The sequence below is a fragment of the Oncorhynchus tshawytscha genome, linkage group LG02 (assembly GCF_018296145.1).
Source record: "Oncorhynchus tshawytscha isolate Ot180627B linkage group LG02, Otsh_v2.0, whole genome shotgun sequence".
NCBI classification, from domain to species: Eukaryota; Metazoa; Chordata; class Actinopteri; order Salmoniformes; family Salmonidae; genus Oncorhynchus; species Oncorhynchus tshawytscha.
The window spans coordinates 23,283,757-23,302,486 of record NC_056430.1 but is presented as its reverse complement, the minus strand read 5'-3'; the positions used below and the strand labels follow the sequence as shown (position 1 = coordinate 23,302,486).

Sequence of the window (18,730 nt, the reverse complement as noted above, 5' to 3'; positions counted from 1 at the left end):
CCAGTACACCACTGTAATACCAAGGAAGGACTAAAGCCACACTTTACCCTGCCACGCTCATAAATAGCCCTTTTATCCCATTGCCTGTTCTCTCAGTCTAAAGGGAGTTATTGATGTGGTTTGCTTTCCCCACAATGGAACCACATGCAGGAATGCATGATTAGTAGTGCTGGGATTCGATATTATCACGATACTTTGGAGCGGATACGATATGTATGACTCATGATTCTATATGTATTGCGATTCGATACTGCGATTTTATTGCGATGTGATGTTCCAAGCATATGGCCCACCATATGTCTGCTGTAGAGAGACAAGAGAGCATGAGAAAACTAGTTTCGATCAGTCAGGGAAATAAAAGGTCTGAAAACATGTTCTCACTTTTTAAAAAGAAGATAAAGAACAAGGCGAAGGGACAACTAGCGCTAGCGAACGCTACCCACAGTAGCAATTTAAAAAAACGTTTTTTTAAATAATTGATACTTGAAGTCAAATATTAATATAATATCATCCAAAAATAATATCATGATATATAACTATCGATTATTTTCACCAATCACTAATAGGGTTGGGAGGAATGCAGATACCGTCCTAATGTTTCTGTACCCTTCCGGGTATATGGTATTACCGAATGTGCACACAAGGGGCGCTGCTTCAGCTTTTTGTTGTTGTTACAGTATCAAAAATCATACCGTCTATATTTTGAAATATACCATTTATACTGTATACCGGGGTATCACCCAAGCCTAATCACTAATGATTAGTGTTTAATTTGTCACAGGAAATGCTAGTGTCAACATTTGAAATGCTGAGGCACCAGCATTAACAGTGTTGTTGCAATACGAGTATCGCGATACTACAATACCAGATTTTCCATGGCAAAAAAAGAAAACACGAAGCAGACTAAGCTCTATGGTCCTTTAAAACCTACTTAAGTCAAATATGGTGCTATAGCTTGCAAAATAAAACAAATGTGACTGTTCTTTCCAACATTAGGACTGTTTTCCTCAAGAAATGTAGTCCGCTTCATGTTCTGCTTCCTTTGTTTCCTTGCGTCTTAGTATCGAAATACTGGTATTGTGACAACACAGTGTGAGTGTTTATATGCTTGCCATTCCTATTCTCTTTGAAAGTAGGATATTCTCTGGCACATATGTTTGAGCTTTGCAGGATTCCCTTTCATTCTATTTAATTTCCTGTTTGACTTTGGCAGTAAAATGCTGCCAAGTCAAGGTTAAGTCACTGCCAAGTCAAGGTTAAGTCACTGCCAAGTCATGTGTAGGCTAAATCATGTAGGGTGGTGGTAGTAGGGGAGTGAGTCGTGCTTGTGTTGCAGGCCTGCCCGGGAGAGAGAGAAGTGAGTGGAGGATTTACTTGCAGGAGGCTGCCCTCCCCAGAGACACTCGCTCTACAGTAATTATCTTCATCAGTGCTCGAGACAACCTACCAGGCACTATTAAATACCAGCAGCCTGTGCAGACTCATATACAAACTGACACACAGTCCTATATACTGCTATATATCAGGCAAAGGCAAGTCATACTTAGGGCCAAAAACACATCCACACACTCACATCCAACCTCTACCCACTGAAGCAGAGAGTATGAGAAAATGGGAGAGAGACAGAGAGAGAGAAACAAGAGAGGAAAAAAGGGTGCTAGGGGAGAAGGGCCATGCCCGAATAGCCATACTAGCATCCTAAATAGTAGGCAGTTTGAGTATGCTAAGTATACTTTAAATGCCCAGATGTCATACTAATTTTGATTTTGACAACAGCAAATCAATTAGATATGGGGATATGCTACCGAAATTAACAAATAGCGGGGAAACAATGCAATCACTCACGCGTGACACATTCTCAGTATGACATTTTTCTATGTTTAATGGTATGGGACATTTTGAAAAACAAGTACGGTTTAAAGGACATGTTCAGCTCTTCATCTAGTAGAATTCAATGCACACGTTTCCACAATGCATTGGAAGAAACTAGGCTACTTAATTGGGAAGATGCAAAAGCTTCTGCATTGGTGACCAATGTAGGCTAAGTAGTTTTGTTGTGCTTAAAGTAATGCATCGTAGGCTACATCTTTGAAAAGAGAAGTATTTTTCATACTCAGTAGATTTCAGTTTTTTCGCTGAAAAGTGTTTATTGGGAAAGGCGGGTACCTAGTTAATTGTACAACTGAATGCATTCTGCTGAAATGTGTCTTCCGCATTTCTCCCAACCCTTCTGAATCAGAGCGGTGCGGGGGGCTGCCATAATCGACATCCACGTCTTCGGCGCCCAGGGAACTGTAGGTTAACTGCCTTGCTCATTGTTCTCTTGGCCTTCGGCAGAGCTTTTAAACTAAATCACAATCTTTTGATTTCTTAATGTGTCGGCACCTGGGACTTGGGATAATGCTGCGTTATTGATGTCATCTTAATCACGCCTTTTGATTTGAACATATGGATTGTTTTAGTTTTGCAGGCTATTATTTTATTTATTTGGTCAAGCCTTACCAGGCATTCTGATCTAGTTCCCAATGATCAGTACTTCAGTTTATTATGCTACTGTCCAGAAGGTTCTGAATTTGTGATGCACCCGACTGTCCACATTTTTCTGTGTAATAGCTTTTTGATTTGAACATTTGATAAGTTTTGGTGTCTAATAGGCTATTTGATTGAATTTATATACAGTATCAGTCAAAAGTTAGGACACACCTACTCATTCAAGGATTTTCTAAAAAAAAAATATATTGTATATTAAAAGTGAAGACATCAAAACTATGAAATAACACATATGGAATCATGTGGTAACCAAAAAAGTGTTAAACAAATGAAAAAAATATTTTAGATTCTTCAAAGTAGCCAACCTTTGCCTTGATGACAGCTTTGCACAGTATTGGCATTCTCTCAACCAACTTTATGAGAAATGATTGAAGGAGTTCCCACATATGCTGAGCACTTGTTGGCTTCTTTTCTTTCACTCCGCGGTCCAACTCATCCCAAACTATCTCAATTGGGTTGAGGTTGGGTGATTGTGGAGGCCAGGTCATTTATGTAGCACTCCACCGCTTTCCTCCTTGGTCAAATAGCCCTTACATAGCCTGGGAGGTGTTGGGACATTGTCCTGTTGAAAAACAAATTATAGTCCCAATAAGCACAAACCAGATGGGATCGCGTATCACTGCAGAAAGCTGTGGTAGACATGCTGGTTAAGTGTGCCTTGAATTCTAAATAAATCACTGATAGTGTCACCAGCAAGCACCCCCACACTATCACAACTCCTCCATGCTTTACGGCGGGAACTACACATGCGGAGATCATCCGTTCACCTACTCTGCGTCTCGCAAAGACATGGCGGTTGAAACCAAAAATCTCACGTTTGGACTCATCAGACCAAAGGACAGATTTCTACCAGTCTAATGTCCATTGCTTGTGCTTCTTGACCCAAGCAAGTCTCTATTTAATATTGATGTCCTTCAGTAGTGGTTTCTTTGCAGAAACTTGACCATGAAGGCCTGATTCAAGCTGTCTCCTCTGAACAGTTGATGTTGAGATGTGTCTGTTACTTGAACTCTGCGAAGCATTTATTTGAGCTGCAATCTGAGGCTGGTAACTCTAATGAACTTATCCTCTGCAACAGAGGTAACTCTGGGTCTTCAATTCCTGTGGCAGTCCTCATGAGAGCCAGTTTCATCATAGCACTTGATGGTTTTTGCGACTCACCTTCATGTTTTAAAGTAACGATGGATTGTCGTTTCTCTTTGCTTATTTGAAGCATTTCTTGCCATAATATGAAGTTAGTCCTATTTGGTAAAAGACCATCTTCTGTATACCAACCCTACCTTGTCACAACAACTGATTGGCTCAAACGCATGAAGAAGGAAAGGAATTCCACAAGTTAACTTTTAGGTTCATTGAACAACATTCCAAGTGACTACCTCCTGAAGCTGGTTGAGAGAATGCCAAGAGTGTGCAAAGCTGTCATCAAGGCAAAGGCTGGCTACTTTGAAGAATCTCAAATAAAATGTGTTTAACACTTTTGTTTACTACATAATTCCATACGTGTTATGTCATCGTTTTTAATTCTTCACTATTATTCTACTATTGAATTTGGAAAGATCCACCCACACTCAGCCAATCAGGAGCCACTACTGAGTTGCGGCTGTGGCACACTTTTTACTAAACGGTACGTAGGATGAGTAAATAGTATGCAGTATGCTAGTATGGGTATTCAGACATGGCCAAGGTCTCATTCATTGTGAAAGTGAAAAAAGGACATGTTCCTGAGCGGTAGAGCCATAAAACATGAAAGGCTATAACTGTCACTGGAAATTAGATCTTGAGAGAGTTCACCTCAGAGGGTATGCATCAGTGAACACATTTAGTGCTCTCTCCTCTCAGTCTTTACTCAATAGGCTATAGCCGGGCAGTGACTAGACACTTCACAGGTCTCCATTAACATAGCCTATAGGGCTTCTTGTGTTTTGTTGTTTTATTTTATGCTGGAGGTATTAGATCAATTAGGTTTAGGCTAATCTCTTGTGGAAAAACTACGTAGCAAAATAATTCCACCCTGCTGGTATCTTGATCAAACACTGTCCCTGTCTGACCATCAACATTGGTCTTCACACCAAAGTTTGAGAAATTGTACAGCCAAAGATCTGGCCACCAAGTTCAAGCGATAGCAAAAAGTACCAATAAAAGTAAAGACCACAATATTCTGTGAGGGAGATTTTTTCTTTCAGCAGGCTTACAGCTAAAATCTTGACATTCAGCCAGTGATCACAAAATGTCAGAGCAAAGCAATTCAAGATACAGAGATGAGCCATTTTTACTTTAAGCTCATAGCCTACCCCAATATACAGGCTAGAACTTATTTACAGCCTTTTTTTTTTTTTTTTTTTTACAATCTTTTGACTACTAGAATATGAATAGTTGATCCTCGACCATCAAACAGCCAATCAAATGACCTGAATATAAAGCCTAAAAGGAAATGAATATAATATGGGCCTAGGCCCTATGCTCGTCATTTTGCCACAACAACAAGGGGAAAAATGCAACAAGGCCTACTGTAAGTTACCAAAGTCATTAAAATAAACTGACATTCAAAAATGAATATAATTAACCAAAAACAAATGCATAAAGCACCCAAATGTGCTGAGTGAAGCATGTGTTGCAGCGGTCCATACGGCTCCTCTCTGTAAAGCACACAGAGTTCCTGTCTGTCCCCATACAAAGGCAGAGAGCAGAGGACAGTGCTGTGGCAGCAGCTGCATTAAATTGTGCAGTGTCGCAGATGCTCCACCAAGGAGTGGCGTAAAAGGACAGAGCCAGGGCAGCAAGCACACTGCACCTACCTCAGAACTGGCATATGGCATTCAGCAGACTCAGAAGCACCCTCAGCTCTGACTTTCAAGTGGTACAAAATGACAGCGGTTTAGCAAACTCTGTTTTTTGTGAGCTAGGAACAATGTCATGCAGAAGTATCATTACGTAGAAAGGAGGATGTTACTAACAGGAGACCTATTCTGAGTCAGCCTCATCACACTGTAGGGCTAGCTAGTCCAATTCAGGCTAACACAGAAACACGCATAAGTAAATTGGGTACACCTGCCATAAGATATACAGTACTGTACACTGAGTATAAACATTAAAACCACCAGCTCTTTCCATGTCAGACTGACCAGGTGCAAGCTATGATCCCTTATTGGTGTCACTTAAATCCACTACAATCAGTGTAGATGAAGGGGAGGAGACTGGTAAAATAAAGATGTTCAAGCCTTGAGACAGGTATTGTGTATGTGTCATTCAGAGGATGAATGGGCACAACAAAATATTTAAGTGCCTTTAAATGGGGTATGGTAGTAAGTGCCAGGCACACCGGTTTGGGTCAAGAACTGCAACGCTGCTGGGTTTTTGACACTCAACAGTTTCCCGTGTGTATCAAGAATGGTCCACCACCCAAAGGACATCCAGCCAACTTCACACAACTAGGGGAAGCATTTGAGTCAACATGGGCCAGCATCCCTGTAGAACACCTGACACCTTGTAGAGTCCATGCTGAGTGCAACTCAATATGAGGAAGGTGTTCCTAATGTTTAGTATACTCCGTGTATATTTTAGGCCTACTACATAGAACAGGAGCACTCCCCTGATGGCTCACATCACGGTCTAATCCACAAAATGGCCTTAAGGCCTTGTCAAGTAGGCTACATCTCATGAAGTAGGCTAGGCCTAAGCTATTTCCCTATTTTAGGCCATGCTTTGATTGAGGGGAGGGAAATCCTACATGAACTGAAGGAACGCTCCCAGACACACAACACAGCAGGACATTTGTAGAACAGAACTCTGTTGATGGATGGGGTGAAGAGCCCGTGCAAACGGCAGAGAGGAAAATCAATACTTTATCAGGACACCTGGACAGAGGCCAACACCCTCACTCAGACACTCTTCAGATGCAAAATCTAGAGGTATTATTTCATGGAGTGGTTGTGTTTAACTTTTTGATGTATGAATAAAAAAAGCCTCTGGCATGCTCCATTAAGGGCCAATGGCTGCATTAAAGCAGAAAAGAAGAATGAACATGGCCCTTCAATGGCCCTGTCCTCTAACCCTCTCAGGGAAGGCTATCATCATTAGCATGTCTCAGAGGCTGGACATAGTGCCCCTCCATTAGGAGCACAGAGACCGAATAACTCAATATGTCAATAGGGGATTGATTCTGATAAGAGCCCTTGCAGGAAACAAAAAAAACACAGCTGCTTTCAACCACAAGGGAATACACATTTTTTAACAAACATATTCATGAGCAAATCTGTATGGATCCAGCATAGCTTTGGGAATAGGAAGAGAAGCTAATGGGAGTCTAGTCAAGGCTTTATTTAAATAAAACAAATACACTTTGAAATGATTAACACTTTCAAGGTCTCCTAAATGACAATATTTTAGGGTGAAGGGAAGAGATGGCCTAGTTATCCAGTACAGTAGGCTATAGCCAAAACACAACACCTAATGAGAGGTGTGAGAAGGACATCTTGCAACTAAATGGTCTTTAGAGAACAGGATTTTGATTTAATGTTTCCATTCATGTCCACTGAAGGAGGTCTCACCGAAATGTACAACTCTGCCTTCAGCCACACTACTTTGTTTAACACCAGCTCTACATGCTACACAAAAAGTGCATAGTCATTCATGTTTTTAAATCTTTGTTAAACAAAAACACCTGAAAAAGTTGTACTATATCATGCTAGTCTCTCTCCTCTTCTGAACCGGATATAGAGCCAGCCAGACAGCTTACAGAGGATGTGTATACAGCTCTGAATCTCTTCTAATACAGTGGCGTCCCCAGACGTCTCCCAGGGTTAAAATCCTCATTACTAGTCATGGCCAGGCCCTAACCCTTTGAAATTACTCTGGCTAATTAGCACCAACGGATGGCCTCCGAGTTAATTAACTGGAATTCTCCTAAGGGGCATTATCAAAATGTTTAAGAAATTAACACATTGCCAGTTTGCCAATTGTACGTAATTGATTGGTTCCTATTCAGGTTTTGAACTCGGGCCCTTTGCCTCCGTTTAGCTAACCATCCGGGTAGAGTTAAAGGGGATTGGAATCCTGATCCATTTACAAGAGCAGAGCCCGAAACGTGGGTAGACACTGCACTGACTTGTTATAAAAATCACTGCGTGTCTTGATTGTAGTTAAATGTTTTCCAGCTAATGAGGAGGCAGTTTGCTATTAGTTCTGACTCATAAAGATGAGCTGTATTGCAATTAGACAGCCACTGCATGCTAGTTAGCAGTGACGAAGACGACGCATACCCTACACTTAAGGAAATGGAGAGCAGAAAGGCAGAATGATTTGAATTTGCAGCATAAACAGGCCAATGTGAATCATCTGTAAATCCCCACATAAAACCAACCATGTAGTAATATCATGCACGATGAAGCATTAGGAGCCTAATTCAGATCAAGATTTATTCAGAAAAAAAGACAGTCTTCAAATTAATGGACTAATTAGGTGTTGACAGACACACACACCCCTCCAATAGGGTGATGATGGAATCCATTTGAAATTCTCAGGGAGGTGCTTTCCTGCTTTAAGCCAAAACTGATAGGACAGTGGTGATTCTCTCTCACTTTCTCATCCTTGCCTCCTACCCTCTTCTAGAGAGCTGTAGAGGAAGTCAAGGTTATGTCCCGGCCATGAGGGGAGTTAGAGGACATCTGGAGGAGGCTCCATTAGGCGCAAACCATGACGTCAGCCTGTTTGGGATGGGAACAGTGCGGTGGTAGAGAGGAGGCAGGAGCAGTGCTGTGGTAGAGAGGGGAAGGAAGAGGAGGCAGGAGCAGTGCTGTGGTAGAGAGGAGAAGGAAGAGGAGGCAGGAGCAGTGCTGTGGTAGAGAGGGGAAGGAAGAGGAGGCAGGAGCAGTGCTGTGGTAGAGAGGGGAAGGAAGAGGAGGCAGGAGCAGTGCTGTGGTAGAGAGGGGAAGGAAGAGGAGGCAGGAGCAGTGCTGTGGTAGAGAGGGGAAGGAAGAGGAGGCAGGAGCAGTGCTGTGGTAGAGAGGGGAAGGAAGAGGAGGCAGGAGCAGTGCTGTGGTAGAGAGGAGAAGGAAGAGGAGGCAGGAGCAGTGCTGTGGTAGAGAAGGGAAGTAAGAGGAGGCAGGAGCAGTGCTGTGGTAGAGAAGGGAAGGAAGAGGAGGCAGGAGCAGTGCTGTGGTAGAGAGGAGAAGGAAGAGGAGGCTGGAGTAGTGCTGTGGTAGAGAAGGGAAGTAAGAGGAGGCAGGAGCAGTGCTGTGGTAGAGAGGAGGCAGGAGTAGTGCTGTGGTTGAGAAGGTGAAGTAAGAGGAGGCAGGAGCAGTGCTGTGGTAGAGAGGAGGCAGTAGTGCTGTGGTAGAGAAGGGAAGTAAGAGGAGGCAGGAGCGGTGCTGTGGTAGAGAGGGGAAGGAAGAGGAGGCAGGAGCAGTGCTGTGGTAGAGAGGGGAAGGAAGAGGAGGCAGGAGCAGTGCTGTGGTAGAGAGGGGAAGGAAGAGGAGGCAGGAGCAGTGCTGTGGTAGAGAAGGGAAGTAAGAGGAGGCAGGAGCGGTGCTGTGGTAGAGAGGAGGCAGGAGCAGTGCTGTGGTAGAGAGGGGAAGGAAGAGGAGGCAGGAGCAGTGCTGTGGTAGAGAAGAGAAGGAAGAGGAGGCAGGAGCAGTGCTGTGGTAGAGAGGCGAAGGAAGAGGAGGCAGGAGCAGTGCTGTGGTAGAGAGGGGAAGGAAGAGGAGGCAGGAGCAGTGCTGTGGTAGAGAGGGGAAGGAAGAGGAGGCAGGAGCAGTGCTGTGGTAGAGAGGGGAAGGAAGAGGAGGCAGGAGCAGTGCTGTGGTAGAGAGGGGAAGGAAGAGGAGGCAGGAGAGGTGCTGTGGTAGAGAGGGGAAGGAAGAGGAGGCAGGATCAGTGCTGTGGTAGAGAGGAGAAGTAAGAGGAGGCAGGAGCAGTGCTGTGGTAGAGAGGGGAAGGAAGAGGAGGCAGGAGCAGTGCTGTGGTAGAGAGGGGAAGGAAGAGGAGGCAGGAGCAGTGCTGTGGTAGAGAGGGGAAGGAAGAGGAGGCAGGAGCAGTGCTGTGGTAGAGAGGAGGCAGGAGCAGTGCTGTGGTAGAGAGGGGAAGGAAGAGGAGGCAGGAGCAGTGCTGTGGTAGAGAGGGGAAGGAAGAGGAGGCAGGAGCAGTGCTGTGGTAGAGAGGGGAAGGAAGAGGAGGCAGGAGCAGTGCTGTGGTAGAGAGGGGAAGGAAGAGGAGGCAGGAGAGGTGCTGTGGTAGAGAGGGGAAGGAAGAGGAGGCAGGATCAGTGCTGTGGTAGAGAGGAGAAGTAAGAGGAGGCAGGAGCAGTGCTGTGGTAGAGAGGGGAAGGAAGAGGAGGCAGGAGCAGTGCTGTGGTAGAGAGGGGAAGGAAGAGGAGGCAGGATCAGTGCTGTGGTAGAGAGGAGAAGTAAGAGGAGGCAGGAGTAGTGCTGTGGTAGAGAGGGGAAGGAAGAGGAGGCAGGAGCAGTGGAGCGGGGCTACAGGATTTAGATAATTGAGATTTGCTTCATCTGCAATGTGAGGGACAACAGGGCTTAATTAGCTGCAGACAGGCTTAGCTGGAGAACAAACCCAAGTCTCTGGGTCTCCACAGATAGGACAGTTAGCCATTATCATAGCTATTAAGAGACTTCATAGGGACACATAATTGCAGGTGTCAGTTCTAGAGGGAAGATAAAGAGTGAGGAGGAGGGTGTGGATGCTCCATCTGTCAAAGTGAACTCCTCTCACACTGGAATGAATTGTGCAGGACCTGGGTTACATAGGTTAGGTCAAGGTCAATGCCCTACAGTAGCCTATATCCTTAAAATGTGTTTACTATATTGCTCTTCATCCTTCCATTTTAACTGCTGCCATTTCCCAGCATCTCCCAACTTAATTATCATCAGTAGAAAATAACTGAATTGACTGGGTTGATGTGTGCGTGCATTCATTCATTACCGCATTCGTGCTTTGGAGGCTGCCAAATTCAGAATGATCGCAGCCCTTCTAAATTATTGAAAAAGCCTAAACACCTCTTATGAGCTACAGAAATGGCTATTAACCTTGGCGAAATGATATTCAAATCCAGTTATAGCTAACTGTACTGTATCCCTCGCTGGGAGGAAATGTAAATGTGTTCTTGCTGTAGACAGATGGGGAAGCCGCCTGGCGTTTGAAGTTCCAGCAACCAGTCGTCACAGTCCCCACCCCCCCACTAAAATATTCAGGACGGTCTCTCATTGAGCTCCTTTCTCCCTGCCGTTTCCTACTCATACTGACGCTGGGTTGCAGCACTACGGGGCCAGAGAGCTGTGACACCTTAAAGAACGTGGCAAATGTTTACAAATTAAGCAAGGTGAGGTGACAGTGAAAAACAGCTGGAGGATTATCTCACTGTGCAGACAAGAATTCAGGAGATTTGATTCATGAGAAAAAAACACCCTACCCCTCTCTCTCCCTCATACACCATCCATCTGAAATATTGCGATTTCTTGCGCATTGTTATTGACAAATCATCTTAAATGTAATTCCCTATGGAGCGGACAACTGTCATAGCCGATGAGACTCCATTGTGACACTACCTGCCAGTCAGTCAGTCATCCTGCACGGGCTCTGATACTGTGCCACAGACAACAGCATCCGGGATTGTTACTCTTATCCCTTCGGCAGTGGGCTCATAAAAGAGAACGAGAGAGGGTGTCAAAACCAGGTGCTGCAGCCAGAAAACTTAGATTAGAAGTTCTGCATGAGTTTACCACTGGGGGGAGAGAAGTGGTGCTGAAGTCAATGTGGTCCATCACAGACTAAAACAATCAATTGTTTGGAACGCTGGCAGATGTCCAGGCTCCTGCAGATTGCACGTAGATGAAGTCTGAACTAGAGGTCGACCGATTATGATTTTTCAACGCCGATACTGATTATTGGAGGACCAAAAAAAGTCGATACCGATTAAATCGGCCGATTCTTTTTATTTATTTTGTAATAATGAAAATTACAACAATACTGAATGAACACTTATTTTAACTTAATAAATACATCAATAAAAATCCATTTAGCCTCAAATAAATAATGAAACATGTTCAATTTGGTTTAAATAAAGCAAAAACAAAGTGTTGGAGAAGAAAGTAAAAGTGCAATATGTGCCATGTAAAAAAGCTAACATTTAAGTTCCTTGTTCAGAACATGAGAACATATGAAAGCTGGTGGTTCCTTTTAACATGAGACTTCAGTATTCCAAGGTAAGAGGTTTTAGGTTGTAGTTAATATAGTATCTATAGGACTATTTCTCTCTATCATTTGTATTTCATATACCTTTGACTATTGGATGTTCTTATAAGCACTTTAGTATTGCCAGTGTAACAGTATAGCTTCCGTCCCTCTCCTCGCCCCTACCTGGACTCGAACCAGGAACACGTCGACAACAGCCACCCTCGAAGCATCGTTACCCATCGCTGCACAAAATCCGCGGCCCTTCCAAGGGGAGCAACTACTCCAAGTCTCAGACCGAGTGATGTTTGAAACGCTATTAGCGCGCACCCCGCTAACTAGATTAGCCATTTCACATCGATGACACCAGCCTAATCTCGGGAGTTGATAGGCTTGAAGTCATAAACAGCTCAATGTTTGAAGCACAGGGAAGAGCTGCTGGCAAAACGCACAAACATGGTATTTGAATGAATGCTGACGAGCCTGCTGCTGCCTACCACCGCTCAGTCAGACTGCTCTATCAAATATCAAATCATAAACTTAATTATAACTTAATAACACACAGAAATATGAGCCTTTGGTCATTAATATGGTCGAATCCGGAAACTATCATTTCGAAAAGAAAACGTTTATTATTTCAGTGAAATACAGAACCGTTCTGTATTTTATCTAAAGGGTGGCATCGCTCAGTCTACAGTGCCTTGCGAAAGTATTCGGCCCCCTTGAACTTTGCGACCTTTTGCCACATTTCAGGCTTCAAACAAAGATATAAAACTGTATTTTTTTGTGAAGAATCAACAACAAGTGGGACACAATCATGAAGTGGAACGACATTTATTGGATATTTCAAACTTTTTTCAAACAAATCAAAAACTGAAAAATTGGGCGTGCAAAATTATTCAGCCCCTTTACTTTCAGTGCAGCAAACTCTCTCCAGAAGTTCAGTGAGGATCTCTGAATGATCCAATGTTGACCTAAATGACTAATGATGATAAATACAATCCACCTGTGTGTAATCAAGTCTCCGTATAAATGCACCTGCACTGTGATAGTCTCAGAGGTCCGTTAAAAGCGCAGAGAGCATCATGAAGAACAAGGAACACACCAGGCAGGTCCGAGATACTGTTGTGAAGAAGTTTAAAGCCGGAATTGGATACAAAAAGATTTCCCAAGCTTTAAACATCCCAAGGAGCACTGTGCAAGCGATAATATTGAAATGGAAGGAGTATCAGACCACTGCAAATCTACCAAGACCTGGCCGTCCCTCTAGACTTTCTGCTCATACAAGGAGAATACTGATCAGAGATGCAGCCAAGAGGCCCATGATCACTCTGGATGAACTGCAGAGATCTACAGCTGAGGTGGGAGACTCTGTCCATAGGACAACAATCAGTCGTATATTGCACAAATCTGGCCTTTATGGAAGAGTGGCAAGAAGAAAGCCATTTCTTAAAGATATCCATAAAAAGTGTCGTTTAAAGTTTGCCACAAGCCACCTGGGAGACACACCAAACATGTGGAAGAAGGTGCTCTGGTCAGATGAAACCAAAATAGAACTTTTTGGCAACAATGCAAAACGTTATGTTTGGTGTAAAAGCAACACAGCTCATCACCCTGAACACACCATCCCCACTGTCAAACATGGTGGTGGCAGCATCATGGTTTGGGCCTGCTTTTCTTCAGCAGGGACAGGGAAGATGGTTAAAATTGATGGGAAGATGGATGGAGCCAAATACAGGACCATTCTGGAAGAAAACCTGATGGAGTCTGCAAAAGACCTGAGACTGGGACGGAGATTTGTCTTCCAACAAGACAATGATCCAAAACATAAAGCAAAATCTACAATGGAATGGTTCAAAAATAAACATATCCAGGTGTTAGAATGGCCAAGTCAAAGTCCAGACCTGAATCCAATCGAGAATCTGTGGAAAGAACTGAAAACTGCTGTTCACAAATACTCTCCATCCAACCTCACTGAGCTCGAGCTGTTTTGCAAGGAGGAATGGGAAAAAATGTCAGTCTCTCGATGTGCAAAACTGATAGAGACATACCCCAAGCGACTTACCGCTGTAATCGCAGCAAAAGGTGGTGCTACAAAGTATTAACTTAAGGGGGCTGAATAATTTTACACGCCCAATTTTTCAGTTTTTGATTTGTTAAAAAAGTTTGAAATATCCAATAAATGTCGTTCCACTTCATGATTGTGTCCCACTTGTTGTTGATTCTTCACAAAAAAATACACTTTTTTATCTTTATGTTTGAAGCCTGAAATGTGGCAAAAGGTCGCAAAGTTCAAGGGGGCCGAATACTTTCGCAACGCACTGTAGATATTGCTGTTAAATTGTACAACCTTCAATGTCATAATTACGTACAATTCTGGCAAATTAGTTCGCAACGAGCCAGGCGGCCCAAACTGTTCCATATACCCTGACTCTGCTTGCAATGAACGCAAGAGAAGTGACACAATTTCACCTGGTTAATATTGCCTGCTACCCTGGATTTCTTTTAGCTAAATATGCAGGTTTAAAAATATATGCTTTTGTGTATTGATTTTAAGAAAGGCATTGGTGTTTATGGTTAGGTACAGTCGTGCAACGATTGTGCTTTTTTCGCAAATGCGCATTTGGTAAATCAACCCCCTGCGTTGCATCGATCATATGCAACGCAGGACACGCTAGATAAACTAGTAATATCATCAACCATGTGTAGTTAACTAGTGATTAAGATTGATTGATTGTTTTTTATAAGTTTAATGCTAGCTAGCAACTTACTTTGGCTTCTTAATGCCTTCGCGTAACAGGCAGGCTCTTCGTGGAGCGCAATGAGAGGCAGGTGGTTAGTGCGTTGGACTAGTTAACCATAAGGTTGCAAGATTGAATCCCCGAGCTGACAAGGTAAAAATCTGTTGTTCTGCCCCTGAACAAGGCAGTTAACCCACCGTTCCTAGGCCGTCATTGAAAATAAGAATGTGTTCTTAACTGACTTGCCTAGTTAAATAAAGGTGAAAAAAAAAAATAATAATAACAATAATAATAAAATCGGCCAAATCGGTGTCAAAAATAACGATTTCCGATTGTCATGAAACCTTGAAATCTGCCCTAATTAATCGGCCATTCCGATTAATCGGTCGACCTCTTGTCTGAACACAGGGAGAGGCTGGGGGCGATTTAACCCCTGAAGTAGAGGGACATTTTTAACTTCTCCAGATTGTATTCTAGCCCAGATGGGTGAAAATGGCTGAGCTCTGCTTCATCAAGAGTTAGGCATAGTGGTGTTGTCAATAACACCAGGGTAACAGAAAATACCACAATAGATCTGCCAAGAGATCATCGATCTAATGATATGCAATCGAAAAGGTTAAACAAACCATACAACTATGCACAAGGACGCCTTAACAATTTCCATAGAAAATTGTACAAAAACACATTTACTTTACATTACAGATGCAAAGTTTGGAAACAGAGTGACAGTGCCAAAGATCATTCTGTTACAAACTTTGCATGTGCACCGTTTTTCAAGTATACCTAAATGTGTTTGTAAAATGTTGTGGAAATTGGTAAATGTAGTCCTTGTGCATAGAGTTGTATGGTTTGTTTAACTTTGCAATCATTGGTTTTAGTTTGACATACATTTTCAAGTGTCTCAGCATCACTCTGTTACTAGAGAATTGCCCTTCTCCAATACCTAATTTATCACACACACACCATGGAAACTAAGGTTGCTTGCATCATCTTCAAAATGTTTGACTTTTAAGAAAATATAAAGATGTGCAATGTAAGACAACTTGGTAGTGTGTGCCTTCTCATTATCCCAAGCCTTCGTCCTGATAGATGAAGCTAGTCCCTAGCTACTAAAGCTAGGCTATGTCTCATTATGCAGTACCAACGAGATGAAAATATATGCTTACTTATTAGCACTATACACAGAATACCAAACTAGATTTCAAGCAGCAAGTACCCATGTTGGTGGTCTGTCTACTGCGCTTGCTAGGAGATTGCTGTTAGTGTTAGCCTAGTCGTGGGATGTTAAGTGATTCAGTAACTGTGTTTGGGGCTTCCGACAGATGCTAGCCTATACTGTGGGTAAAAGTAGGTATTAGGTCAACTGTGCCCCCCATATATCTCACCTGTAGATAAAGGGCAATAACGCTAATGACAATGATCATAACAGCAATGATGCTTTAGCAATAAACTCTGATGATAGCTAAATTGACTCCATCATTTAGTAAGGTTAATTAGGCTGGGCTACCTGAAAAACACATACACAGCTATTTCAGGTCAATTTATTTATTTATTAGAAGAGAGAAGAATTAGACTGCAGAACTAGGCCTATATTGAGCTACATCAATATAGCCTTCTGTATCTATCAATAGGAGATAGGACTATTCCCCTGGGTCACTGCTATGAAGCACTCAGCCACCTTCAAACTGTGGCCACAAATAGCCCATCCTCCTTTCAAACACGTATTCCTCACAACTACATAGCACTGCTGGAGTAATTGTGTGAATCTATATTAGTGAGGTCTGGATATAGTAAACAAAGACATCAAGCCTCATCCACTCCCAAGTTATTCTCTATCCCCAAGTGTCACTGACAAACTGCGATAACTCTGAAAACATATGTGATGATGCACAAAGTGCAAAAGCACAAAAGGAGAAGTCAACATAGGAGACTCCAAAAGTCCAACTAGCCTAGACTAAAAGAGGCACCGACAATCTATCAATCTATGCTAGTTTGAGTACATATGATGCAACTTGTTTCAATCTGGTTGCCCTTAGTGTGCTGATTGACATGCTGTTCTGCAATCTCATGGCCTAACACGTTACTATTTTGTATTCTTAGAAAACGTATCCACCAAATGTAAAAATATTCTGATTCATCTAACAAAGTGTATTATAAACTAGTGACCTGACTGAAGTTGCAACTGGGAAAAAAAATCTATTTCGCAACAATCAGTCACTTTATCTACATACATTCTGTTTAAAGTACAAATAGGAAACAACCTTTGCACCATTACCCCATCTTGAAAGCTGACATTACTATTAACCGCTATAGAAGCATTTAAGTCAATTGGGGTCAAAGGTAGAATAGTGAGTTACCCAGGGAAAAACAAAGGTCAATCAATATCACATAACAGTTTAATTCATTTGAGGCACCTCGATTTAATTATTTTTAGTTGGTCAACCTTGCAAATAAAATGCTGTCTGCCACACAAATAACCTCATTATTCAGCAGTTCTATACTATTGTCAATTAAACTTGATACTCAAATCACTATGTGCAGTACAACAATGGCTAGAATGCATGCATGATGCTCGTGACTAAAGTCTACTGACAGTGCTCTAGTGTTCGAACAACAGTTGTCTTCCATGGAAATATGTTTCGTTTTAAGATATTTAATTTCAATTGCATCGATGGTTAGGTAATAATGGACTGTTACAACAGCGAGCTGTTTCTCAATTTTGTTCCGTCAGTTCTGGCTACAGCAGCGAGTTTGGTGAGTTCTCAGTGACACTAAAAGCGTAATGAAAAGCCTATTGTCAACATTTTAAATGATGTCAGTACCTTGAATTTGTCAAGAAATAAGTACTTAGCACTTGCTCCGCGTAAACCTCTCGCTACAGCCTGTGATGCCATGGATGCCGCCATGTTGACGGGGAAAGAGAAAGACCGCGTGCGCGCAATCTGACCGCTGATAGGAAGGCTGGCGGAAGTGGGCGTTACAATAAAACCCCATTTTCGCCACGACAATCTGCCTGACTTGCCAATGTATTATGCCTCTGTACCAGTCGTCAAACAGAAATGTAACATTTCAACGATAAAATATATGAAAAAACGTGCATATTAGGCAATTGACAATATGAATATTTAGATATGCAAAATCAAATTTTATTGGTCACATACAATGGTTAGCAGATGTTATTGCGAGTGTAGCGAAATGCTTGTGCTTCTAGTTGCAGCAATATCAACAAGTAATCTAACAATTCCACAACAACTACCTAATACACATAAATGTAGTTAAAGGGACAGAATAACAATATGTACACAAAAATATATGGATGAGCAATGACCGAGCAGCATAGGCAAGATGCAATAGATGGTATAAAATGCAGTATATGCATATGGGATGAGTAATGCAAGTTATGACAGCATCATTATTAAAGTGGCATTAATAAAGTCACTAGTGATCCATTTGTTAGAGTGGCCAATTATTTCAAGGTATGTGTGTAGGCAGTAGCCTCTCTGTGTTAGTGATGGCTATTTAACAGTCTGACGGCCTTGAGATTGAAAAATAGCTTCAGTCTCTCAGTCCCAGCTTTGATGCACCTGTACTGACCTCGCCTTCTGGATGGTTGCAGGGTGAACAGGCAGTGGCTCGGGTGGTTCTTGTCCTTGATGTTCTTTTTGGCCTTCCTGTGACATCAGGTGCTGTCGGTGTAATGGAGGGCAGGTAGTTTGCCCCCGGTGATGCGTTGTGCAGACCACATCTTCCTCTGGGGAGCCTTGCGGTTGTGAGCGGTACAGTTGCCGTACCAGGTGGTGATACAGCACGATAGGATGCTCTCGATTGTGCATATGTAAAAGTTTAGGTGACAAGCCAAATTTATTCAGCCTCCTGAGGTTGATGAGGTGCTGTTGAGCCTTCTTCACCACCCCATAGCCTAGTGGTTAGAGTGTTGGACTAGTACCCGGAAGGTTGCAAGTTCAAACCCCCAAGCTGACAAGGTACCAATCTGTCGTTCTGCCCCTGAACAGGCAGTTAACCCACTGTTCCTAGGCCGTCATTGAAAATAAGAATTTGTTCTTAACTGACTTGCCTAGTTAAATAAAGGTAAAATAAAATAAATAAACACTGTCTGTTTGAGTGGCACATTTCAGTTTGTCCGTGATGTATACGCCGAGGAACTTAAAGCTTTCCACCTTCTCCACTGCTATCCCGTGGATAGGGGGGTGCTCCCTCTGTGGTTTCCTGAAGTCCACAATCATCTCCTTTGTTTTGTT

At 42.7% G+C, this 18,730-nt stretch overlaps 1 protein-coding gene across 2 annotated transcripts in view; it reads right to left on the bottom strand.

Annotated features, from left to right (window-relative positions):
• Window positions 1-17,406, bottom strand: part of suclg2 (succinate-CoA ligase GDP-forming subunit beta) — a 143,048-nt gene extending 125,642 nt beyond the window's left edge. For both annotated transcript variants that reach the window (XM_024380422.2, XM_042295496.1), the window contains exon 1: window positions 17,294-17,406. In XM_024380422.2, the coding sequence (XP_024236190.2) occupies window positions 17,294-17,377 (84 nt within the window). In that variant the 5' untranslated portion in view covers window positions 17,378-17,406. The remainder of the gene's footprint in view (window positions 1-17,293) is intronic.
• Between the last annotated feature and the right edge of the window lie 1,324 nt (window positions 17,407-18,730).